Source organism: Odontesthes bonariensis, chromosome 8, assembly GCF_027942865.1.
Source record: "Odontesthes bonariensis isolate fOdoBon6 chromosome 8, fOdoBon6.hap1, whole genome shotgun sequence".
Lineage (NCBI taxonomy): Eukaryota > Metazoa > Chordata > Actinopteri > Atheriniformes > Atherinopsidae > Odontesthes > Odontesthes bonariensis.
Window position 1 is genome coordinate 35,633,606 of NC_134513.1, and position 27,082 is coordinate 35,660,687.

The 27,082-nt window shown below is 43.6% G+C and overlaps 1 protein-coding gene across 1 annotated transcript; it reads right to left on the reverse strand.

Annotated features, from left to right (window-relative positions):
• Positions 1–953: 953 nt before the first annotated feature.
• kcna1b (potassium voltage-gated channel, shaker-related subfamily, member 1b) lies at positions 954–12,699 on the reverse strand. Its single transcript, XM_075472319.1, has 2 exons — positions 12,158–12,699; positions 954–11,832 (listed from the first exon to the last, which is right to left on the reverse strand). The coding sequence occupies exon 2, from the start codon at positions 11,652–11,654 to the stop codon at positions 10,167–10,169; it is 1,488 nt and encodes a 495-aa protein (XP_075328434.1). The 5' UTR covers positions 11,655–11,832; positions 12,158–12,699; the 3' UTR covers positions 954–10,166.
• Positions 12,700–27,082: the final 14,383 nt, after the last annotated feature.

The window sequence follows — 27,082 nt, forward strand, 5'->3', positions numbered from 1 at the left end:
ATCTACATGTTTTTCCTTCTCCCTTTTCTTTTACTGTAATCTCTTCTTCTGTCTTCAACATTCCAATGGTTTTCCCTTTATTTTGTTTCCTTCTCTCTTTTAGATCTTTCCCACCCTCTTTGCTCCTTTTGCTCCTTCATTTATTCAGTTCCTCATGTTTTCTTTTTCCTTTTCATTGGTCTCTCTTTTCTATCAAGGTTCTCTATATTTTTCTCTCTCTGCTCCCTCCCTTAAATCTCATCTTCCTTACCTTCTTTTTGTTTTTTCTGTCACATCTTCTTGTTTTTAACAGAATTATTGTTTTTTCTCTTCCTCTTCCTGTTTGTGTCTCTCCTTTCCTTCTCTTTTTTCTTACTTCCTGAACCATCTCGTTCCTTTTGTTTTTCTCATTGAGTTGCTTTTGCTCCTCCTCTTGTTTCCCCTTCTGGCAGTAATATTGTTCAGTTGTTGGCAAAGTTTTTTGTTAAGCTGAGCTCTCTCTTTAACGCTGCCCTCTGTCCCATCAGAGTGATGTCATGTCACTCAGCAGGGTCGCCGTGTTCGGACTCTGACGACTCAGAGCTGCTTGACATGCCGGTCTCTTTTAGCACAGTCACATCAACACCTGCAGCTCCTGTTGTTGTACGCTACATTTCTTTGTTCCTGGACTTTGACTTTGCGCGTGTTGATCTGTTAACTCGTGATTATTAAAACATTAAAACAACAACAGGACATGAAATCAGCATGTAGTTCACAAACTGCTGACCCGGCGAGTCCTCTTTGGTCATTTTCAACATTTGACCCTTTTTCCTCGGTTTTCTTGATTGATACAGCATTCACGTGCAGGGGATGAAACATGATGAATTTATACATTATATTCCTCAGAAGTTTGTGAATTAGCTCATGTCAGTGCAGCAGTAAAAAACAAGCATTACAGTCATTTTTCTTCTTTCAGAGTTTATTGAAACTGCTGTTATATGATGAAATCAGAATGGACAGAAACTGTTGACTAACCTTGCATAGGTTACAGACTATGCCTCACCAATGAATGATAAGATCTGCGTGCTGCAGCAGCAACCAAAACGAAAAACATTAGAAATAAACCAAAAAAACTGACATACTGCAATGTTAACAATTCTGTGGGTTCAGGGAGGATCTCAACAGCCTAGAGAATGGAAAACAAGTACATTTATTGACCTATTTTTTAAATCATACGTCAACACTGGGACCTCCAATCATCTTGGTCAGGACAGGACTTTGGCTTCTGACTGAGAGGAAACAGAAAGACTAAAGCTAATGCATCCCAACATAACCAGCAGGAAACAGACCCTTTTAAAGTGAGTGTAATAATGTTTTCATAAGCGAGTTATGAGCAGTAATTCTTTTAAATATATGGATCATGCAGTTCAATCTCAGGTCATCCGTATCCCTTACGGTTGCCCTGCAGCCTTTACAAAAACCTCGCCACATGACGAAGAAACAATCTCAAACTTTGAACTTCTCAGTGAATCATCATTATCATCATCACTTTAGTCATGGCTTTTTAAACCTCAAACACTCTATGAAAAAAAAGCAGAGTTTCTCAAGCTGGATTTCACGTCAACAACACTGGGCATCTTGGTGAATAACGTGATGAAAATGTCACTTAAATTAAAATCATGATTAAAATCTGTGATTATTTGTCACTTCTGGTCCTCTTTTCAGTCACGGTGCTCTGATTTGTCGTATTGAGAGGATTTAACCACACGACTCTATCCTGAAGGAAGTCTGATCAGTGAACTTTGAACTCTTTTTACATTATCAGATAAAAAAGCCCAGTTTCACAATAAACATGCAACAGGTACATTTGTCCCCACTTCAATACCAGCCCTGTCTCACAAAAAGGCATAGTATGTGCAATCCAAGTCAAGTCGCATGTTATTAATGCTGCTTTTTGTAGTTTTCTTGGTCATTTCACGCTACGATACCCTGACCAGTAGACATGTCATTTTACACCAAAAGTGCCCAAAGCAACATGCTATTCAGACACACAGCCATGAGATCATGTTGCCAAAACGCAGTCATAATTCACGGTTAGAAATCACAGAACAGCGATGTATCAGGAGGTTGTTGTTTTGTGTAGGCCGGGGAAGTTTGTACTAACCATAACGGGAGGCGAATCTAAGGCTGTGGACTGTGTGACACATTCTGCATCTGCTAACAAGACATCCTGCTGCCTCTAACCTCCTCTGTGGGAGACCCTGGTACCTGGAAGTTCAGCTGAGTTCACTGCACAGACGCTGTCTTTAAGCTGCTTTAACGGTGATTCTGTGGTTCTAGAATCAGGATTTTATTAGAGCAGAGCGACAGTCTGATTTTCAGTCCCAGTTTCTGACCAAAGAAACAGAAAAGTATGTGAATGACAGCAGCTTCATCAGGACTTCAGCTGGATTGATGTACACTGACACTGTTTACACTCACTGTTTTGACTAAAAGATGGAACATTGGAGTGCACCTTGGCCCATTTGAGTATAGCTGAGTATATACATGTGATTCCATCCCCGAACGCTTTGTTCGTCCAACCGATTTCAGTCAGATTAAGCGTTTACTTGTCATGAAGCAAGATGTGGTTATATCACCGAATGCCGTGAGATGCTGAGAGTAGGGGTCATCATGTGGTGACACGTTCACACTTTCTATGTCTTAACATAGAAAAGAGACATGACCTCTGAGGCCCCACCCCTCAGTTTTTCAGAGATAAAGTGGCCCTTTTCTTTCTGCGGCTCTCGCCCTTTAACTGGGGCTTTGGGGACCATCTGCATGGCTGCTTGGCCACTGTTACTTACTCCCCAAAATAAAAGACACTTTGATAAAGGCACCTTAACCCTGAAAAATGAAAGGCAAAGCCAAGGGGAGGTGGCACTGAGCTGGTGAACAAAAGTACTATCACACGTTCTGGCGTGAAATTGGGCTGATACAAACAATACACTTGAATGAATCATCTCTCTGCCCTTCATTTATCATTTATTAGCTTTTGATTCATTTAAGTTCAGTGTGAATGAAGTGTGCTGAATAAATTCTTATTTGAGTTCACACATTTATAACAATAATGCCCACAATTGGTTCGGCAGCGTGATTTGATGACGCTAAACTGCTTCATTTGGACAGAGACATGACCAAGCCAGGAGAGAATCATCAGTTTATACACTGCGTGTGATGAAGACTGCTTTACAGAGCAGCGGGAAACACTTGTAATACCTGGTTGAGTTCAAAATGAAGTCACTGATGGATTCAAACAGATTTTTAGTTGAAATCTCCATGGTTACGGCTGTTCTGATGCACCAAAGCAGCCAGAAATCAGCAGTTAGAGGCTTACATCCATACCTTTAGATAGTTCTTATTCAAACCACTTATGAACAGCTCATTGGAGATAAATCATCTGTAAATAAATCCATTGATCATTTTGGCAGTTGGAAGCTTGTAACTGAACTCTATTCACTGAAGACATAAAAACTGAACTTTTACTGGAAAGGAAAAAGGTTCGTCCCGTCTTTTAACTGCACATCAGGGATTCTATACCACATGGTGTAAAATCTTTCCACAGTCATCTGCTGAGCTGCTCTGATGAAATGAAACTACTCTAAAACATTGTTTGGTCCCCTCAGTGGTGTCTGCTGTAGATATGTCTCAAACTTTGGCTTACAGATATGAACAGATAGAATCTAAAAGCACAAGAAGACTACCGACTAAGCTGATGCTGTTTTTAATCACTTATTTTAGATCACATGAAAATGTACTTTTTATATTATACCCTCAAAAAAACAGGTGGAATTTGTAATTTTGCTCCCTCTGACCGAGTGCAGGTCTAACACGTAGCACCTTCGTAGCACTAATTAGTTTGTTCCAGACAAATTAAAGGGATCTCTTCCATCGTCACACGTTCAGCAGCTGTTTACGAAAGCGGCCTCAAACTAACAGGTTGATGACACACAGCTTAGAGAGTTTGTGAGCCAGAAGCTCAGCAGGAAGTTTCATGGTGGAGCTGAAGGTCTGACGGCTTATCTGCAGCGCCATGAGCTCACAATGTGATGGAGAAAACAGAAATGTCTTTTCATGGCTTGTCTTTCACTCGGGGTCATGCACACACAAGTTCAAAGCTGAGAAATGACCTTTTGATGGTAAGCTTGGTCTGACGTGCGTGATAAAAGTCAACTTTATCAGGAAAAGGACTGCTTTTAAATGATGTGACAGTGATCAGAAAACTCCTGAGTGCACATTTCATAATGCTGCGCCCATCAGATGTTAACTTTGTTCAGGAGAAACATGTTTAATCAACTTCTGAGAACAGAAGAACTTATTTTTGCACCAAAAAGCATCTTTTGCATATTGATTTGGATCTAAAGCGATCTAGATTATAATCTGTGTCTAAAGCGATCCAGATTATAATCTGTGTCTTGAATGTCATGTAGTGCACCTGCATAAGTAAACGCAGTGTCACACCTGTGTAAAAGCTACGTTGGTCCACAGTACAAGATGTTGCAGAGTCACAATAAAGACTTTCTGAACAGCTACTTCTTATATGATTCACATCTGCCTTCTTAAAATCTATTGTAAAATACTCAAAAATGGTTCAATTATTCCATTTTCAGGCTCGAGGAAAGTCACATAACAAGATTTTCCTTTGAAAACTATAACATTTTATGCTTTGGATCGCATTTAAATATCACAAATGTGATGTTGCACAACCTGTTAAAAACTTCTCTGCTGGGTGTGGGCGGTGGTTTTACGCAACGGAACCAAGTTTAGCCCAAAATCATTCTTATCTGACCACATTTAGGGTTAGGCAGGAAAAGTTCATACTTATGTGGATATTATTGAAGACAAGGTTTGGGTTAGGGGCAAAAGACTCCTGCTTAGGTTTGAATATCAACAAAAACAGGTTACATAATGTCACCTGAAAGCTTTGTGATACTAAACAGGAAATGAAAGATTTTAGCATCTATTTTCTGTCTTGGTTGTGACACTTTCATACTTTGGACATGTGGTACTTGTTCTGTGTTTTCTTGTGAGATTGCGTTGCATGATTTACTGTGTGTGTGAATTCTTTAAGATATAAGGTGTGAGATCAAAACGAATTCTGTCTTCCGTGTGACTTTTCTGTGACAAAGATCATTTGTGTGAACAACAGCTGTTACGCTCATAAATGATCCCTGACACACTGCAGTTCCAGCCATGCTGACAATTCTCTGATCATTTTTCATCCTTCATGAAGTTCCAAACATGTTTTTACTCACATGTGCACAAACTGACGGTTAACATTTGGAATTGTATCCATTTGAACGTGATGTTTGAAACCTCTGATGTACTTTCTGACAGTTCAAATCAGAGGCTTTCCATTGCTTTTGTCAGTTATCTGACATTCTAACCTTAAACGAACTGAACTGGACCCTGATTAATGACACTGATTACACCTGTGCTCTCCCTGCTTCGACCCGCCAACATTTCTGTGGTTGTCAGTCCTACAAAGATGTGAAGAGTTGAACATGCGAACACCGCGCAGATGCCCACGCGGTCCAGAGCAGAGTCAGAAGGACTGAAAACATTTCCCTGGAAATGCAGCCGGGACACCGAATCTAACAAGTTTCAAGCATAAACAAAAACTGTTCGATCTCTGATTTTCAAACCATAAAAACACTGTTGATGCTTGTACAAAATGTGGAGCCATGAAGATGTTCAGCCAAAGCCTCACTCACACGTTTGTCACATTCACCTCCGGCCTTTTCACTGTCAGAACACGTGCACAGCTCACAGCATGGATGCTGTGGGTGTGTGAGGGAGCTGGATTAAATGATTTAACACTAAATTTAATAAAGACCTCTGTTTGGTGGATTTGCTGCTGAATCATGGCCAAACAACGTTCATTTACTGTACAATCTGGGACCAAAACCAAAGAGGAAATATCCCCAAAAGTCCACATTTTGAAACTGCATCCATTTTTTTACAGACTGTGACCGCTGGGTCAGGAATGATCATCTTTACCAGCTCCGGTATGTTAGCATTACAGTCTGAGGGATTTATCTCTTTTAACGTCTTTCTGCAGCAGCTCTGTCACGACCATTTCCACCTAACTTTAGAAACCTTCATGTAATGCTTAATGACAAGACAGAAACATTTATTATCTGAAACTCAAGACCATGTACACGGACACGGCAGATACTAAATATCATGATGAAAATGATTAAAAACCTTCAAATGACCTTTAACATCAGCATGATTCTGATGGGAGAAGGTGATGCTTTTTTAACCTTTGGGTACGCAGGCCAGTATGTTTTATTGATTTTGAATCACGCACAGAAACGATTTTTACATAAATTTTTTCTGTTCTTTTGGTGTAAAAATACTTATTTATTAGGAGATAAAGTTAATAATCAACTTGTTTCACATGTAAACTAACTATAAACACGACTGTTCACACACCAGGGGGCGCTGCAGCGAGACCTTAAAGAGACACTCGTCTTTTTCTTCAACTCTGTTCACACTTTACTGTCTTTCTCAGTTCAGATAAACATAACCGTCAACACTTCATCTGATGATCCATCACCTGCAGCAGCTGCAGTTTGAGTCACGCAAATGTTTCCGTTGTTTTGATTTTTAAAAGGACTTTTTATCATCTTGCAGGAAAACGTCCCTCACACAACCATGTGCTTCCTCTTCATAACAGCAGCAGCCATTTTGCTGGCATGCAGAGTGACTAATGCCTGTGGTAACCTTCAGACTGCTGCTCTGCTGCAGAGGAAACTCTGAGTGCCTCCACAGATCCATCACCCTCGCTCAACAGAAACAGCTCTCAGGCACACCAAGCAGGATTCTCTCTTTGCTTTCTTAAGCCAGGACATGTTGGATGAGCCTTCATCCACTGAAAACATTAGAGTAAGCAAATGTAGGTGCACGCTGAAGGATGGAAAAGAAACAACAGCGAGGCTGGTGGTCTGACCTCAGAGGCTCATTTTTCTCAGTTTTTTACAGTAAGAGAAGAATCAAATTTCCAGTTTGATCCTGAAATAGGTGGCAGTGTTTGAGCTGTTCTGCTCAGTTCAGACTCTGCTGGTGCAGCTGAACCAGCACCAGTCCTGAAGCTAAGCTCTGTCGACAATATGACAATTGGTCTAGAAATTAGTGAGTTTTTTGCTAAAAACCTTGCTCAAGAACCCTCATCTTATCCCTGAAAACTCCTTAAAATCCACAGTATGCAGATTACATTTTGTGCTTCAATTAATTTTCTGTGTAAAACTGAAAACAATGAGCCCTGATTGCATTCTGGCCTGTCAGAAAATGGGTCACTTGCCTCATTAGCCCATAAATAAGCAGATCCCCATGGAGCTCAAACGGCTTATCCAGGGGGATATTCTGTGGGTTGCTTTTGTGAACACTCAAAAAAAAGTGACAGTGAATGAATTGGCTTCGGGAATTTGGTTATAGATCCCCAACAGCTGATGTAAGAGACTACTTTTGTGTTGACTAATCGGGACTACTGTCCTCATCTAAATCGTGTGGAAAGCTTTACAAGGCAGCTTGAAGTGATAGTTTGGAGGAGTGAGAATGAGACCCTTACTTTCTAAGAATTACTAGAAGTCTGATGCAAGCACCTGCACACGTGACAAAAAGAAAAACGACTGGATTCTCCATGTCAACAATCTCACCAATCATGCACTGTAGCCATGTGTCATCAACCAGGACTACTGTAAGTTTTTAGACCCAAGAGTGTGGAGTAAATTCATATCTGTCTGAACACCCTCTTCAGCTCCAGATGTGCAGGGAGTAGTGCATCTATATGGCAGGAGAAGTTAAGCTGCACACTGTAAGCTCTTTGTTGTTTGTTGTAAAGGGAGGCACTTAGTCAATTCTAGAATGAGACGGGGTTCAAGGCACTAGAAACTAATTTTAGATATATATCTATGAACTCTGTTAAATATTATGCTGCTTTTGTTCTTGAAACTCTTTAGAAGTCAAATGCAAAAGAAAAACAGGGTCACAAATCACATCAGATGATCCCATGCACTCCATCATCAAAGATCAAAGCGTAAAAGAAACAGAAAAAAAAGGAGGATGGAACGTCTGCAATGTCTTTTTTTAAAGAGATTAATCTCCTTTGTTTGTTTTTTTCTTTTCTTGTTTTTTTTTTAGCATATTTGTCCCCTCCGACAGTTTGCTCCGTCATGCACCGATTCCTGTGGATAGCTTGACAACAATGAGAATCATCATCGTCCTCCAGCTCCCGAGGTCCCTCCACAACTGCAAGCAATTTAATACTGACGTCATGCATTGAGTATACGTAGCTATATCATAGCTAATTAGGCCATAATGCTGTAGTATTTTGACATGCCATGATCTTCAAAAAAGAAGTGTTCCTGTTCCCTTAAACATTCAACACGTAAATGCTCTGATATAACTCAAATGATAATAAATTGCCAGTGCACTTTTGGTGAAAACAAATGAGAGAAATAATCCAGGAGAAGATGAGGGTCAGAGAAGACAAAATGTAAAAAATAAAATGAGGTAACGTGTGCATGCTGATATAAGAGAGAAGAGAGTCTCCACATGCTTTTATATAAAGGAGTGTTGCATGGCATCATACAGGGAACCTCCAGCCGACCTGTAGCAGCGGCGGCAGTGCGGCTAATCCTCCAAGGCTCCACGCGCTTCCTGTTCGTCTCTGATAAGGTGCCTGAAAACTTGGACCAACGTGTTTCCAAACTTTCCCTGGATGTGCCGCAGAAAAAAACAGACCTCAACTGTAATCCACTCAAGATGTGTTTCCTCGGAGAGAAAGTCGTCCTCCAACGTGAATCTCAGATGGGCCTTTGTTCTTTTTTGTTATCCTGAAAGTTGATTCTGTTGCAGAAAGCCTGGCAGGTGTCTGCTGGATTCTTTAAATCAAATCATGTGAAATTAGTAAATTGCACCCTTACAAAAACGTCTCTTCCAGCTCTATTGTTGGTTCCCCAAATCGATCTCGAACTGCTCTTTTAGTTATTCTATTTCATTTATATTATGCAATGTTGGCTTGAATATTTTTCCTTTCACAAATTGCATGTTTTTCTTTTCTAGTTGGTTTTAAAGCCAGTATTTCATTTAATATAAGGTGCTATGAATCGTAGATAGAAACCATAATTCCTTCCCTCAAATGAACTCAATCTTGCCATTGCCTGACTTAGTTGTTATGAGTTGGATCATCTAAAATATTCTAAATTCAACTGTAATCACATAAGAGTAATTATAAAAAACATCAATGTCAATTAAATATGTTGTCTTAACAGCCTAAACTTGAAGTATAGTGTTAAATGATGTTCTAGCACTGCTAAAGGGGGACTCCACCAATTTAGTAATGCACTACAAAGGAGTTTGGAGACTAATTAGAGACTTTTCCTTTTGCAAAAAATCGATGCAACACAGACTGAAATGCATCAACTTTTTAATTGCTCATTATTATTCATCCCCTAAATTTCTCAGAATACAACTTCTCCATCTCTTTCTGGTACCCCGTGTACATAAAACCCCACACTATCAGTTGTTTTTAACATGCTATCTCTGCTGTAAAAATTCAACTCTCAACCCTTCGAACAAAGCAGTGCAAGTCTGGTTGTGCATGGACTTCACTGTCACTGTCTCAACTGGCTGCACCTGTGAAGGTGCGCCTCTAAGGCATGCCTGGTGAGGTTCACCACCCTTGCTGTTGCTTTCTTTTACAGTTTATTTCCGACATTTGAACTGCATATTTTTGTTTAAATAAAAACCTTTATTTTTCTAAACTCCATTAGTCAGGTCATGACATTATTTGGGGCTCGTCCGGGATACTAACCTAGAACCTCTTGCACCTGAAGTACCTCTACACTTAAAGGATTGCTTTGATGTGTACAATTGGTGGAGTTTCCCTTCAACTTTGTGAACTACATCTGATAAGTCAAGGGTTTAAACAATTACATTTATCTAATAATGTATCCAAAACTTTTCCTCAACACCTGCTCATCTTTAGAATATTGCCAAATATATGTTTTGTTTTTCATTATAACAATAATGTGACCATGTGTTCATAAAAGTCTTCACACACGTTTGAATGAATTAATCCAAAGAAGAGAATAAAATGCACCAGTGGAGATAAAGCATCCAGATGTTTTTACAATATTTACAGTTGTGCGTTTGGTGCTGGCTCACACGTCCGTGAGCAGCTTCCCCTTGTTCACACAATTCTGGCTGGGAGCCGTGCAATTGGCAGTCCTAAGGTTAGCTTCCCTAAAGTTATCAATACTGTTGTTCAAGTCCTCGTCTATCTCCATGTACTCCGACTTGCTGACCACTGAGGAGCTGCGGCGGCTCGAGTTGGTTTCTGACGCCAGGTTCTGGTTGCTGACGTTGAGCAGCTGTGCCTGCTCCTCGCCCTCCGTCTCCCGGTGGTAGAAGTAGTTGAAGTTAGACACGATGACCGGTACCGGTAGCGCAATGGTTAACACACCAGCAATGGCACAAAGCGAGCCCACGATCTTCCCTCCAATGGTCACAGGGTACATGTCGCCGTAGCCGACGGTTGTCATGGACACCACAGCCCACCAGAAAGCATCTGGGATGCTGGTGAAGAATGACTCTTTCTCCTCAGCTTCAGCAAAGTAAACGGCGCTGGAAAACAAAATCACGCCGATGAAGAGAAAAAAGATAAGTAAGCCCAACTCCCTCATGCTGGCCTTTAGAGTCTGCCCCAGAATCTGGAGCCCCTTGGAGTGTCGGGATAGTTTGAAAATCCTGAACACCCTCACCAGACGGATTACCCTGAGAATGGCCAGAGAGGTGGCCTCCCCTCCTGCCTTCCCCTCTTTGTTTTCTTGGTCATCAGCCAGCTCTGTGCCAAGAGTGATAAAGTACGGGATAATAGCCACAATATCAATAGAGTTCATCATGTTTTTAAAGAACGCCGCCTTGCTGGGGCAAGCAAAGAAACGCACTATCAGCTCAAAGGAAAACCAGATGATACATAGAGTCTCCACCACAAAGAAAGGGTCTGTGAAGACATTTGCCTTGTAATACATGGTGGTGTTGCCCACCCTGTGCATCCGTTCATTGGGATCCTCCTTCAGCTCTGGTAGAGTCTCTAAACAAAATATGACTATTGAGATAAGAATAACCATCACAGAAACAATGGCAATCCCTCGGGCGGGCCCAGAGCTTTCAGGATGCTCAAAGAGGAGCCAGATCTGCCGCTGGAACTCTTTCTCTGGCAAAGGTCGCTCCTCTTCCCGAATAAACCCCTCATCTTCCCGAAATTTCTCCATAGCCTCTGCACCAAGCTCGTAAAACTTGATCTCCTCTGAGAACATGTCCAGCGGAACGTTCACTGGCCTCCTCAGTCGTCCCCCAGACTGGTAATAATATAAGATAGCATCAAAACTTGGTCGATTCCGGTCAAAGAAGTACTCGTTTCGTAAGGGGTCAAAGTAGCGCATCCTCTTCTTAGGGTTCCCGAGGAGAGTCTCCGGGAACTGGGCGAGGGTCTTCAGCTGGGTCTCAAAGCGCAGCCCAGAGATGTTGATGACCACCCGCTCACAGCAGTCGTGATCATCGTGGTCATCATCCAGCGGGTAGGGGTCCTGCAGGTGACCTGGCAGGGTGGAGGTCTCGTCCATGTTTTCTGTGGACACCACAGTCATCTTTCCTGCCAGTTGTTGAGCAGGAAGAGGAAGAGTTTAGGTGGTAGGGGCTGGTTTGGGTGAGGAAGCTCCTACTGATGCCAGGAGATGTGCAGAGCCTCCCTCTCCATCATCATCGTCTTCATCGCCATCATCTCTGAGTTGGACATCTTTATCTCAGCAATGCTGTAACCGCCACCTGGAAGAGGGTGAAACAAACTACATCCAGTCTCCAAAAGGCACAGATTTCATTTTACAGGCTTGTCATCATCTGAGGATCTTCCTGTTGTTCACACTGAGAAAAAAAATGTTTTAAAAAATAAATAAATCACGCAGCACTTACTGTACCCTGTGCTGCATCTGCTGTATTTTTACCGCATACATCAGTATTCAAGATTGCTGCTGCCACCCCCAGTTTATATTCATCCAACAGCTTTCAGTCATAAGCTTTTACACACTCATAGAAACAAATACTCTGAATCTAAAATGCCCTGAGAGTGATGGAAATGACAGCTAACACGTACCTGCGCTGAGTTGGAGTGCAGCAGATGGAAATGTTCGTCCTCTGTGTGCGCACCTTTCCCCCGGCCACCCACCTCACCTTGGGGTTTAATACTGATATCGCTTTACAGTATCTCTGAAATATTAATAGACTATGTTGTCTTGGTCAACATCCGTATCCTCTTGGTGTTGGTTATCTGCGTCGACCGCGGCAGCCCGCAGGAGGGGAAGGAGGCGGCTTCAGACGGCTTTGAACGGCGGCTCAGTAACAAAAATCCCGACTGACAATTTATCAAAATCATCCTGGAAATCAAGGAGGAGGCGGAGGAGGATGGAGAGAAAGAATAACAAGCTGGATCAAGCTTTCATTCTGACAGGGAGGACTGGACACTGCAGCATCAGCAGAAAGCGGCACAATGTTTTCCAACTGCAGTAAAAAAAAAAAAAAAAAGAAGAAGAAGAGAGGAGGGGGGAAAGCGAAGATGCTTTGAAAGGAAAACCGGCTGAGGATCCTGCACCGGAGACCGGATCTGTGTCCGCTAATTTGGAAGCATATTGCAGGATTTCATGAGGAGAGAAAAAAGAAGTGAGTGAAGGAGGGAGGGAGGGGTTAGGAGAGAGTGAGTGAGGGGTATGAGGACGGGGAGAGGAGGGGGGATTCGACGCAATGCAGACACACTGTACAGCACAGTGGGTGCTACAGTAGCTACTGTATGTCACAAAAACAGCTGCAGCACCGCGGCAGGTCGATCCGGAGCCGCACGATTCATGCCAGTGAAAGTTCCTCTGCTGGAAGTAAAGCCGAGGGACCCGGCGTGCGTGCGTGCGTGCCCCCAGTGCTGGAAACACCAAGTGGCGCACACTGCATCATGTTATGTAAGCAGCTCACAGTGTTTCTGCTGCAGGTGTCAAACACTCCCGATCTGACTTGGAGAATCTGCAGCGGTGGAGAGAATCAAAGTGTCCGTCTTTTACTGGCTGCTGCTGGGCAGTTTACAGCAGCCAGGCCCGCATGCATGCAGGTGCGCACGAGTTTCTGTGGTTACAGGCAGAAACCAGCAGATTTCCTCTGTCCTCTCAGTCTGACTCTGAATAACAATAACACACTCTATCAAATCAGCATGACAAAACAAATATATGGAAGCTCATTACTGCCAAAAATAAAAGATAAATTAAATCAGCAAAGCCAAAAGCAGTCATTTTATAAAATGTAATGGGTCAGTAAATATTGTGAGGGCCAGTGAAGATTCTAGTATAGAATACAATGTGTGAAATTTTAATTTGAGCATTTCTCAGTTAAAGTCAATGTATTTATATGTATAATTACATTGTTACTATTGCAATGACACATCATCAGTAGGTTAGAAAATAACCCGTCTCACAACGGTCTAATCCCAGCTCACGTTCCGTGTATTTATATATATATAGAAATACATTGATTTTAGTATTTATAGTTATTTAATATAATATTTATAGTAATACATATATATGTGTGTGTGTGTGTGTGTGTGTGTGTGTGTGTGTGAATACTATGATAGAATGCAATAATTTGCAAATCTCAAACCAAAAATTTTATTCACAACAGAACTTAGATAGAAAGACTATCAAATGTTGAAAGGGAGACATTTACCACTTTATGAAAAATCTATATTTTTTATCTTGATTTTGATGGCAGCAACATGTCTGAAAAAGTTTCCTGCTGTTCAGCAGTGCTGGGGACAGGTATGGGCAAAGCCCACAGTGCCAGGGTTCTCATCACAGTTTGCAGCACCATAGTAATTATTTTCCTTTATATATATATTTTTAGAGATATATATATATATATACTTGAAAGGACAAATTAAAGAAAGAGTGGGAGTGAGGAAAGAGGGAAGGAGAGGGCTTAAAAAGATAGACACCAACAGCCAAACACCAGGTAACCAACTGCTGCATCTGTGGAGAGAAAAGAAAGCAAAGTGCAGCCACACACAGGATCGTAGGGAGCACCTACAGAAACATAAATGCAGAAAAACACCACAAACTACCAAACAGCAGCAACATAACCAGCAGCAAGTGTATGAGGAGGAAAGTCATTGTAGTTGCTGAAATGTGACTCAAAGTCACATTTCAATAGTAGAGTGAGTATGTGAGTGAATGAATGCTTGTGCATGTGGGTTTGTATCAAAAGGTTTTACATGAATTGTGGAACGAGGGAAGGGGGCCGCGACCACACCCCACTCCAGAGATCAGGAGTAGACAGGAAAGGCCCCCGGACCCCGTACACCAGTAATCCCCCATGGGGCAAGGAAGAGAGAAGCCAGGAAGCCCACCACAGGAAAGCCATGCTCTAGCCATGCTCTAGCCATGCTCTAGCCATGCTCTAGCCCAGCGTACAGCAGAGGAAGGCCCCAGGTATGGCCCCAACAGCCATGGAGGGAAGGAGCTGGGGAACCAGGGGCCAGGGCCAGGGCCCCACGGGGCTCTGTCCACCCGCCATGATCCAAACGCGGGACCAAGAGTCCCGCATGCCCAAGGACCACACCTCCATCCGGCAGAGGCCCTCTCGTCCCAGAGGACCAGGACAAACCTGCGAGCCAGCACCAGCCCAGGCGTCCAAGGCAAATTTGCCCTGGGAACCCAGATACGCCCGCCAGCGAGAGTAGCAGGGACCCCTGGAACCCCAGGGACTTTCTGGAAGTGTTCCTGAGCCCACGCAGTGATTTCCAGGACAGAATCTGGTCTGTTTTTAATGCAGAGCTGCCTGAGGGCCTGAAGGTCACAGAGATCCAGGACTGACGTTCAGCTGTGTCCCTTACTTACACAGATGTCTCCAGATTCTTTGAAACTTTAGATGATGTTGTGTTCTGTAGATGATGGAATAATCAGTCTTCACGATTTTAAGTTGACCAACATTATTCTTAAATCAATTAAAACAATTTTTTTTGCAGTATTGCTGAACCTCTGCCCATCTTTACTTTTGAGAGACTCTGTCTCTCTAGGGTACTCTTTTTTATACCTGATTAACCTAATTAATTACAACAAGTTCCCCCAGCTAATTTTCTTTAGTGCCGCATACTTTTCAAGGCTTTTGTTGCCCGTGTTCCAACATGTTGCTGCTTTCAAGATGAACTCGTATTTTTCTACGAAACAGTGAAATGTGTCATTATCACCATTTGATCTGTTTTCTATGTTCTATTGTAACTCTCCATACGCTAAATGTAGATATTATTATTTTATTTTAACAATACGAATTTTCTTGTGTGCTTTAATTTATAACTAATTTAATTTTCAGACTTCTTCCATCCTGAATTGACTTTATCATCACTTCAGTCATCTTTGATAGCAGAGTTTCCTTACTGAAAATCTTCACAACTCTTCAATAGTCACGCTTTAAAAAGACTTCTTATCATATTCTTGAAAGGACCGAATCTATAAGAAATGTGTTCTAAATTGAATTTCAGTAATCTCAAACCCACGTGCGCTGATAATAAAGGATTTAGCAAAAGTTCTAAAACTCAAACCTGCAGCCTGGAGCTGCGATGAGGCTTAATTTGACTTTATCAGGGCTTCTGAGACTCAGCGTGATTCACCAGTGCCGCGGCGTTATCTCACCTCTGCTGTTATTGAGGTCAGCCGAGCGGGTCGACTCTCAGCCAGCTGACTTTAAATTTAGACTCTAAGAAAGATGAGAAAAAAAACAGCGTTAAAGAAAAATCTTTGTTTCTGTTATTGATTTATCTGCCACCTCAATAATTCAGTCAAATGAGAGATATAGAAACATGATTGTGATTAATGAGTTGTGCAGTTCAAATCTGCAGGTTTTAATCAGAGGTGCTTTGTTTGGCTGTTTTTAAAGTCTGCTGACAGTGACTGACATTCATTCAAATTTACCCAGCATCCTGCAGCAACACACCATCCATGGGACCATCATTACAGCTTCAGCAGAACAGTGACCCAAACCACCCCCGGGCTCTGTGAAGCTATCTGACCAAGAAGAACAAGCGCTGCATCACATGACCTGGCCTCCAAGAGCAGACACCCGCTGAAGTGGTTGGAGACAAGCATGAATAAAAAGCAGCCAATAAGCTCTGCGCATATTTGGAAACTCCTTAAAGATTGTTAGAAAATGATGAAGAACCAGACATTTGTTCAGAAGCCCTTTGCACATGCTGGGTACAACCTTAACAGTATCTTTGAAGGACAGAGAACTGATCAACAGCTATGGGAGGGGGGGTTAATGAGCAACTGAGTCCACAGTTGGAGGGACGATGGGGGAATAAGTTCAGGTTCTGTGACAGAGCTTTAATTTAAACATTACATTTGATGTTGATGTGTTTTTACAGGGCTTATGTAACCTATACAACATTAACAAAACACCATTTTTTTTTAAATGTTCTTGTTGATATACATACTTGTGCAGGGATGGGCTCAAAGCAACAGATTCCTATTTTCAGTTACTTCTGAGCTATGAGCAGAAACTAATTTGATTTCAAATAAAAATGTGTTAGCTGAACTTGCATATTCAGCTTAATTGTATTTTAGAGTTTGTATATGTCCTGAAAAAATTTAAAAAGTTGATAACTCATCGTGCACTGAAGGGTTTATACCGATTCTCTCCTGAGTTTTATATTTCAGGAGAGCTGATGTGAAATGGTGGGCGCTGCCTGATCAGACCACTGGAGCGAGGGGAAGCTTCACTAGTTTGAAAATCTCTAAATATGCAGACGAACAACACCCTACTGGCCTTTTTGTGGGAACAAATGTCTGAATTGTTATGTAATTCCCTGTATTTTTATTAATTGATTTTTATCCCGTTTGCAAGGTTTAGGCACCAAATCTAATAAATGTTAGATTTAGAAAAACAACGTTTTTTTTTTTTTTTTAACATTAACCACATGTTCTTCTCTATTTTCTGGATTACCACAGGGACATGTCACACTGCTGATATCATCTACAGAGAGCAATTAGTTGCAATCTCATGCTGTCAATTTCAGATGTTAAAAGACTTCCTCTCTGTGCTGTAGTTTTCTCAAAGCTCCTGGCCTCCTGAGATGAACACTTTGGTTTGATTTGGAGTCACTTCCTGGCACACCATCTGTAGAAATATTAAAAGCCAGCAACAAACGCTGTAAACATCATTCTGGAGGGTTTATCTATGAACAAGCACTAATGTCTCTTTACCTTGTGGGCCTTGTAAGAAAGGCTCAGGATCAACACACATAAGAGTGTGAAACACATTGAGACAGCTATTGTTTCATTTCCTTCCATTTCCGCAGTTCTTGTTCATTTTCAGTTCAGTCAGTGTTTGGTTTGGTTTAGGAGAAACCCATTGTTGAGTCTAGAATACCCCACTCATCTGTGATAATCCTGCACGTTCTGTATTGATACGTTATTAAAGACAAAATATCAGAATATGAGTGAAAAATTAGTTGACGTTCCTCTGATATTTTTATCTTTACAGGTTATGCCTGCACATTGAAAAAAGACACAAAAGGAAGCCAAACTTTTATGCTGAATAATTCATTTCCTGGCAGCTCTCTCCTTAAGATGAAATGGTTTTTTAAACTCTTTTTCATAGTTTATAGATGGTGGTGAAGGACTCGAATGCAAGACTCACAGGTGGGAGGCAGATGGATAACAACTTAATTTCTGAAGAAGGAAAGTAAAACAGAAATAACGTAGAATGAAATACTGAACATAGAAGTATTAACACCAAAATAAATCCAAAACATCAGGTGCAACAAGAGCCATCTTCCTCATGAAGATGAAGAGCTGCACTTTCAGTTCATTGGTTTCTGTTTCAGTAACCAACAAAAAGTGGGAAGTTTCCATCACAGCATTCCATTTTAAAGGCATTTCACACATCATTTCACACCGTTACTGAGGCTTCATTAGGTAATAAGGCTAGCAGCTTCACATTTATTTGCTTTAGTACATTGATGGTAACGCTTAACTTTCAGCTACAAGTTTAGCAATTCGGCCCCTCGAGTCGGCCTTGGTGGACAGCAATCATTCACTCGTGACCTCCTTTTGTTCTACACTGCTGTAACACATAAAAGCAAAGAAAAACATTTGAGTTAAATGTTTTAATGAAAAAGAACTAAAGCAACTGGTCGGTGTAGTTTTTATCTAACAAAGTGTTCATTGGTCCCTGAATTCAGCACCACGGACAGCTCAGCTACCTCCTAAGGTCTTCAGATATTCTCGACTTCTTTTTGGCGGTCATTATCAGGCTTCGTTATTTGTTAGGAAATTAGTTCCACTGTTGCTTGTTTTCTGCAGCAGGTTGGAGTCAGTTGGAGGTGGCAGGAGTGAACGCCCAGCAGATGGACGCAGCAGTGGGCAGGATGCTGGGGGGTCAGCTGGCTGGAGAAGTGGAACCAGTCCCATAAAGGAGAAACATTCACAACAGAGACGAAGAAAGGAAGTAAAGAAAGAGATTAAACTTCTGGTTTTAAATTTTAAATGTCAGCATTAACAGAAGATAACTACATTTAACTTGATATAAGAAATACAAAGCTATAAAATATATTTTGAATGAGCTGTGCAAGGGAAGGAGGGAATGTACAGTATGTCCTTGTTTGCAGATGAAGGGTGTATACTGTGTGGGTGACTGAACTATATTTGTAGTTCCAGCGTTAGTCAGTGGAACTGTCTGACAGCTGGCCGAGCTTCTGCTGCACGGCTGCTCCAACCAGATTCCTGAAAACTAAATTTACTTCATGCCAGTGGTAGGAGAGCCTCTCTGGATGACAGCGTAACGTACAGTACACGTATCAAATACTTTTTTTTCAGCATATGGGCTCGTGGTCCCCGGCTTCACTCTGAGCAGCATGTAAATCAGAAACATAGAGAGAAAGGTTTATTTGCTCAGTCAAGCATTCGCAGCCAATCTGCACACTTCAGATGAGCCTCAGTCCATATGCTGTTGTCACCTTTGACCTCAGTGTTCTTATGGACGCAAACATGACCCCGTTAGACTTCACTGATCTGTTAAGTTTGATGTCCATCTTCTGTTTTGCGGCCTTAAAGGGATAGTTCGCCTCTTTTGACATGAAGCTGAATGACATCCCACATTAGCAACATCATTTATGAACATTGACTTACCCCCTGCTGCGTCCTGTGAGCCGAGTTCCAGCCTCGTTTTGGAGTTGACGAAGGTAGTCCGGCTAGTTGGCTGGGGTTTAAAAAATAAAGCGTTTTGCTTCTCAAAACAATATGCGTTCAAAAGAGTGATACATTTGCATCACAAAATCGTTGTCCAGGAAAAAGTCAGACCTCACATCGCTTGGCGCTATTTTTGCCTCCCTTGATATCAATGCGTCCAGCCACCTAGCGATAGCCGCACATGTTACGGTGTTTACTGCTCGGAAGCAGGGGACTGCTCGGTCTTTGAGTGTGTTTGACCTTCTGGAGGAGCTGTGGACTTCTTGATTCATCCAGAATTCGTAAGCTACATTTATCTTGTGTACCATTTTGCTTTTTGCTAGATTTTTGCTAAATCTTTGCTAGATCTTTACTAGATTTTTGACTGCTAAAAGTAAATTTGCAGGAGGCTTGTTTTCACTGTGTGATAACAGCCCCATTGAAACTAGCTTCAGCCCTGAGTGGCCACTTGTCTTTTAATCTGTGGGAGGGGTTTGCATGACCCTAGCCCCTATTTAGGCTACGGCTACACGAAAACGAAACAAGGTTTTTTTTTAAAACGGGTACGAAAATTCTTGCGACCACACGGAAACGCGCTGCTGTCCAGACGAAAACGGATGAAAACGATGAAACGATGCAGTACACACGCCACTGTGTCACGCCACGCTGTGAGACAATAGAGAAGTGTTAAAATTGGCTCACAGCGTCAACGTGTGACTGACGCAAAAACGTTTTAGCTGTAACAATGGAAACGAAACGAGGCCGTTTTCAAACTTTCCCACTCTGGAACCCGTTTTCAAAAACTATCGTTTTGGGGTAGTGGGAACGCCGGCTCCGTGTGGCCGCGACAGCGAAACGATAAGAAAAAGTATCGTTTACAGTGAAAAACGTTTTCGTGTAGCCGCAGCCTTAGTCAGCTCAGATCGTATTGTGACTTTTTGAGTGTGTTTGACCTTCTGGAGGAGCTGTGGACTTCTTGATTCATCCAGAATTCATAAGCTACATTTATCTTGTGTACCATTTTGCTTTTTGCTAGATTTTTGCTAAATCTTTGCTAGATCTTTACTAGATTTTTGACTGCTAAAAGTAAATTTGCCGGAGGCTTGTTTTCACTGTGTGATAACAGCCCCATTGAAACTAGCTTCAGCCCTGAGTGGCCACTTGTCTTTTAATCTGCGGGAGGGGTCTGCACGCCTGCAGACAATCAGCAATTAGTGAATCAGTACAAAGCAACTCCTGTTGTTGGAAGCGTCAGTCTCCAAACGAAGGCTGTCGTACAAAGGCACTTGACTTTTTCAAGTCCGACTTCCTCAAGGACGATCTTCGTCTGGACGGTCCCTGTAAGTGTAAAGTACCATTTTTCAAGAAACCATGTGCTTCATTCCCGTTCTTTCCTCTCAGTCTCGGCGACCACGCAGATACAGGGTCAGACCCAGAGGCCAGGACCCCACTTACCTCATCCACCCTTCTCTCTCTACTCATGTTGAGCAAGTGGTGGCAGGGGGGCTGTGGAACTGCCAGTCCGCTGTGCAGAAGGCTGAGTTTATCTCAGGCTATGCATCCATGCTCTCCCTTAACTTTCTGTCTCTAACAGAGACCTGGATCACCCCAGAAAACACTGCCACGCCCGCAGCTCTGTCTGATGTGTACTCTTTCTCTCACACTCCCAAAGCTGCGAGGCGGGGCGATGGTACTGGCCTGCTGATTTCCAAGGACTGGAAATACTCTCTTTGTTCCCTCTTGCAATTCTCTCCCTCCTCCTTTGAATTTCATGCTGTCACTGTCTCTCACCCGGTCAAGCTCACCATCGCTGTACTTTATCGCCCACCAGGCCCTATTGGGGACTTTCTAGAGGAGCTAGACACTCTTTTCTCTCACTTCCCTGATGATGGCTCCGGCCTCACCCTTCTCGGTGATTTCAACATCCAGACAGAGAAGCTTCACCCTCTTGTTTCTTTTCTCTCCTCCTCTGACCAAGCTCTCTCCCCATCTCCTCCTACCCACAAGGCTGGCAACATACTGGACCTTATCTTCACCAGGCACTGTTCTAGCGCCAACCTCTCTGTAACTCCCCTTCATCTCTCTGACCACTACTTCATGTCCTACACCCTCTCCCTCTCTTCTCCTCCCTCCCGACCTCCCCCCACCCACTTTGTATCTTCTCGTCCCAATCTCCGCTCTCTCTCCCCCAGTGACTTCTCCTCTTCTGTTCTCTCTGCTTTGCCTGCCCCTGAATCTTTTTCTCTTCTTTCCCCTGACACTTCTACTGATCTTCTTCTCTCCACCCTGTCCTCCTCTCTGGACAAACTCTGTCCCCTCACCTCCAGGCCTGCACGCTCAACTCCACCTGCCCCTTGGCTGTCGGACTCAGTGCATACTGAGAGGCGGAGCGTGAGGGCGGCTGAGCGCAAATGGAGGAAAAGTAAACTTCCTGAAGACCTTCTTGCCTTCCAGTACTTGCTTTCCACTTTTTCCTCCTCTCTCTCTGCTGCAAAAACCGCCTTCTTCTGTAACAAAACTCAAACTTCTGCTTCCAACCCCAAAAAACTCTTCCAAATTTTCTCATCCCTCCTCCAACCCCCACCCCCTCTCCCCTCCTCCTCCCTCCTCCCTGACGATTTCGTCGACTTCTTTGACAAGAAGGTTAACGATATCCGATCTTCCTTCCCTCACCTCCCAGCTGTCCACACCTCCCACACTCCTCCCTCTCTACCACCTTCTCCCTCTCTGTCCCACTTATCTCTCCTCTCTGCAAATGAGGTCCTTCACCTTGTAACATCCAGCCGCCCCACCACATGTTCCCTTGACCCAGTCCCTTCCCCTCTCCTTCATTCTGCTGCACCTGATCTTCTTCCTTACCTGACCCACCTCATTAACACATCTTTGACATCAGGCTCTTTTCCTTCTGCTTTCAGGACTGCCAGAGTCCCTCCTCTTCTAAAGAAACCAGCTCTTGACCCTTCAGAGATCAAGAATTACAGACCGGTATCCCTTCTACCCTTCCTGTCCAAAACTCTTGAACGTGCTGTCTTTAAACAACTGTCCTCTTACCTCCACCAGAACAACCTCTTGGATCCCTACCAGTCCGGGTTCAAGGTGGGCCCCTCAACTGAGACGGCCCTCCTAGCAGTAACTGAGTCACTCCAAACTGCTCGAGCTAACTCTCTCTCCTCTGTCTTGATTCTACTAGACCTGTCTGCAGCATTTGACACAGTGAACCACGACATCCTTCTCTCTACCCTGGAGGGAATTAGTGTCTCTGGCTCTGCACTCTCCATGTTTTCATCCTACCTGACAGATCGCTCTTACCAGGTCACACTGAGAGGGTCTGTCTCGAAGCCACGAAGGCTCACCACTGGGGTTCCCCAAGGTTCGGTCCTGGGTCCTCTTCTTTTCTCCCTCTACACATCATCTCTTGGTTCTGTCATCCACTCCCATAACTTTTCCTACTACTGCTATGCAGATGACACCCAGCTGATTCTGTCTTTTCCCCCTTCTGACACCCAAGTGGAAGCACGCATTGCTGCTTGCCTGGCAGACATCTCGGGGTGGATGTCGATGCACCACCTTAAGCTCAACCTGGACAAGACTGAGCTGGCGTTTCTCCCGGGGAAGGGCTGCGTGTTCAGAGATCTGGCCATCACCATGGATGACTCTGTGGTGACATCAACCCGGACCGCGAGGAATCTGGGTGTGACCCTGGAAGACCAACTGTCGTTCTCGCCAAACATCGCATCAGTGACCCGTTCCTGCCGATTCCTCCTCTACAACATCCGGAGGATTCGCCCCTTCCTCACCGACAAGGCAGCACAGGTGCTCATCCAGGCTCTTGTCATCTCCCGCCTGGACTACTGCAACTCGCTCCTTGCTGGCGCCCCGGTTTCTGCCATCAGACCTCTGGAGCTTGTTCAGAAAGCTGCTGCTTGTCTGGTGTTCAACCTCCCCAAGTTCTCCCACACCACTCCCCTTCTCCGCTCTCTACACCGGCTCCCTGTAGCTGCTCGCATCCAGTTTAAGACTCTGGTGCTGGCCTACAGGGCAGTGGACGGAGCAGCTCCTTCATACCTCCAGGCTATGGTCAAGCCCTACACCCCCGCCCGACCACTTCGCTCTGCGGCCACCAGGCGTCTGGCTGCCCCGTCACTCAGGGGTCCCTGCGCACACCATTCACACGGTCACGGCTTTTCTCTGTTCTGGCACCCCGATGGTGGAACGATCTCCCGACTGATGTCAGGACAGCTGAGTCGCTGCCCATCTTTCGCCGCAGGCTGAAAACCCATCTCTTCAGGAAACACTACCCTGATCCGCCCTCTTAGGACATCACCTGCTCCGTCCTAGTTCCTTACGCACTTATTGTTGCCTCCACCACTGGCACCCTCTATAGTTTCATTACCCCCTACCCGAACCAGGGTTTGAATCCCATTCCTACTTTTCTTACCTCTTTTATTTCTTCCCCTACCCGAACCAGGGTTTGCATCCCCACCCCGCTGTGACTGGTGTGCAGTTGGTGAGAGGCTGAGGTACCTGACTTATCGCACTTACTCTAGCACTAGTTTTGCTCTTAGCTGTTTGGTTTTGGAAGGAAATGCACTTATGATTTCTTGTGACCTGAAGTTCTTTTGCCTACCGATGTTGAACGCACTTATTGTAAGTCGCTTTGGTTAAAAGCGTCTGCAAAATGACCGTAATGTAATGTAATGTAATGGTCTGCTCTTCGGTCTGCACAGTTTACATTGGATGCATTGATATCAAGGGAGGCAAAAATAGCGCCAAGCGATGTGAGGTCTGACTTTTTCCTGGACAACGATTTTGTGATGCAAATGTATCACTCTTTTGAACGCATATTGTTTTGAGAAGCAAAACGCTTTATTTTTTAAACCCCAGCCAACTAGCCGGACTACCTTCGTCAACTCCAAAACGAGGCTGGAACTCGGCTCACAGGACGCAGCAGGGGGTAAGTCAATGTTCATAAATGATGTTGCTAATATGGGATGTCATACAGCTTCATGTCAAAAGAGGCGAACTATCCCTTTAAAATATACAATTTCACACCCTTTCCTCAGCAGATTAGATATCTTAAATAACAGTTTTTGTATAATTTACAGAAAATGTGCAAAAAAATGTGTAGGTTCTCTGAGGGTACTCCGGCTTCCTCCCACCATCCAAAAGCTTGCATGTCAGGTTAACTGGTTTAAATTGTCCCAAGGAGTGAGTGTGGATGGTTGTGGCCCTGTGATGGACTGGCGACCTGCCCAGGGTGTACCCCGCCTCTCGCCCGATGACAGCTGGGATAGGCTCCTCTAGCATTGTCAGTTAAGCCAACTCCTCTATTCGCACCTTGAACAACTCTTTTCAGTAGGATGTCAAATGAATGCTGGACGTGTACTGTTCACTTCTGGAAATATCCTGACTGCAGTTCCTTTGTGGGGCTCTGTTTGATGTCATCTTAATGACACCGTTGCTCTCATTAAGGAATCCAATATCAGTATTGATCAAACTCTGAATGGTGTTGTTTTATTCAGAGATAGAGTGCAAAACTAATGTTACAGTTTGTTAACGTGATGGTTTTTCAGGGAAATAAAATAGGATTATGCATATTCTGCTGCTCGGTATGGGTCAGGGCTTTTTATTGTCTTTAACACTCAGCGGAGCACTCGTTGACAGAGGATGGTGAGCCTCCAAGCAGGATTCATCCCACCAAGAGGAGTGTTTAATTTTCCAGTTGGTAGGACACATTTTCAGTAAGCTGCTCCTTTCATGGTGTATTTGTCTACACTACAGACTGGATCAAGTCCCACAGGCGTATCTTATTTTTCTCCTTTTCTTTTCATTTCTATTTCCGTCCCTTGTTTTCTTCTTATGTGTGTCAATTTATTTTTCCTATGACTGTGTATAAATAGTTATAACCCACGTAACAGGTGGCAAGCCGTCAAGTATTAGTGTGTGTTCTTACAAATCACACTGCATTCAGACTAACTCTCTGTCTTCAGTTGTAATTCCTGGAACTGAGCCTGAAAACTTATGCTTATTCCTATTATTTATCTGATCTCCTGTCCAATAATAACTATTGAAAGAAAAATTGAAAATAACAGCTTTGCATGAAGGCTGACTGCTGGTGACCCAGAGTCACAGTCGATGACGATCATTTCCAAACATGACTGGATGAGATAAATGCAGCTGGGTGACACCTGCTCAAGCACTCGGCTGTGAAAGGAAGCATGAAAACGGGAAAACTGTACAAGGTGGCCAAGGAGAACATCTGAGCCTCTGTGGTTTTCTTCCTGACAACATGAGCCCGGGAAAGCTGAACCAGGTGAAAAGCCGACGTCGTGCTGAGCTCTCGTACTCACACATTACACAGATGCACCTCTGAGGGCTTCATCCAGCAGCCTCTTCTAGCTGCAGTCAGATGATACTTGCAGGCTGCTGTGGTACAAAGGAGAGGCGGCTGCTGCTATAACCAGCCAGGTGTCAGCTTACAGCTGCAGCTTCGCCGCCGCTGAAACACAAGATGGAGGCCTGAAATCCCTCTCAAAGCAAGTGGAAACTTTAATGTGCACTTGAACTGTGGAAAGCGCTCTCACACTGCTGCTGCGTCTGATGTTCAGCCAATCAGCTGCTGATGTTCATGGTCGTTGACCTTCTGTAGGCCTGAGGTTCCTCTCCTGGGAGGCAGTGATTGGTAGAGATGGGTGAGGATTCGCTGGGAGGATCGTTTTTAAGGCAACATTGTTAATCAACCAGCAAACTGAGGTAGCAGCACAGATCTGTTGCAGAGATGGACTTTAGCGTTTCATGCTCTTTGTAAGCAAACCAAATAACACAGATTTAAAAATGCAGACTTTATATAAATGTCAAGGGGAAAAGTTTACAGTTAAGTGCATTGATGGAAGTAAGGGAGCTGCTCTCTTGTGTACTCTGGTCTTCATGGGATGAGCAGCAGAGAGGAGGTGGAGGAGGAGGGAGGGGAGGGGAGGGGGGGGCTCAGCTTCATGCAGGCCGACGCTGCGTCCCCCATGGCAACACGCAGTCATGTCATCTCCCGCCTCGAATCAGGGGCAACATACTCATTAAGCCTTCCTCTTTTCCACGGGGCTCTTCATCGCTCTCTCTCCTCTCCACAGCGATCATCACGTCCTACATTTCTGTCATCTCTGGACTCTCGGCTCAGTACACCTCATCAGGAAAACCTCATGAGACCAACTGAGGGAGAGGAGAAGCTGAAGATGGGAGAAAATCAGATGTTAGAGCATGAAATATTAATCTAATAAACATGCTGATGGAGAACAAGGACCCAACACTGGCTCAGGAGGCGGAGGGGAAACAATTGTCAGGCAATTGTGTCTGCATTAATCATCATGTGATTTAGGAAATCCAGAGTAAGCTAAAAGGACACAACATTGACTCTGTGGAACCTTGTTTTTATCCATTTCAAACCACCAAATGAGCTGCAGTTAATCTAAATAACAGTAATCACAGTTTGTTTCGCAAAATTACTGTTTTGGTTTTTTTTAAGTCCAACTTAATCAGTGAGTTTCAGCTAATGTAAGAACCAGCGGGCGAAGAGCAAAACTAATCCACTGGGAAAAGCAACTCAGCATGTAGTGACCTAATTAGACAGGAAGCAGTAACTTATCCAGCCAGTGTTTTGTCAGATCCTGCTATCAACTCAACCAATCACTGCGGAGCATCCATCCGGCTGATCCATTCTACAACAAAGTGATGTACAGTTATTTTTCAGATGATTTTCAAGTTAGATGAAAACAGTGTTAAGGCTTACTTTGTGCTCACCAGTCTCACAAACAGCACCGAGCACTTTGGCT

Coding starts and splice junctions, on each gene's coding strand:
- kcna1b (XM_075472319.1), bottom strand. CDS start 11,654: ATGACTGTGGTGTCCACAGAAAACATGGACGAGACCTCCACCCTGCCA.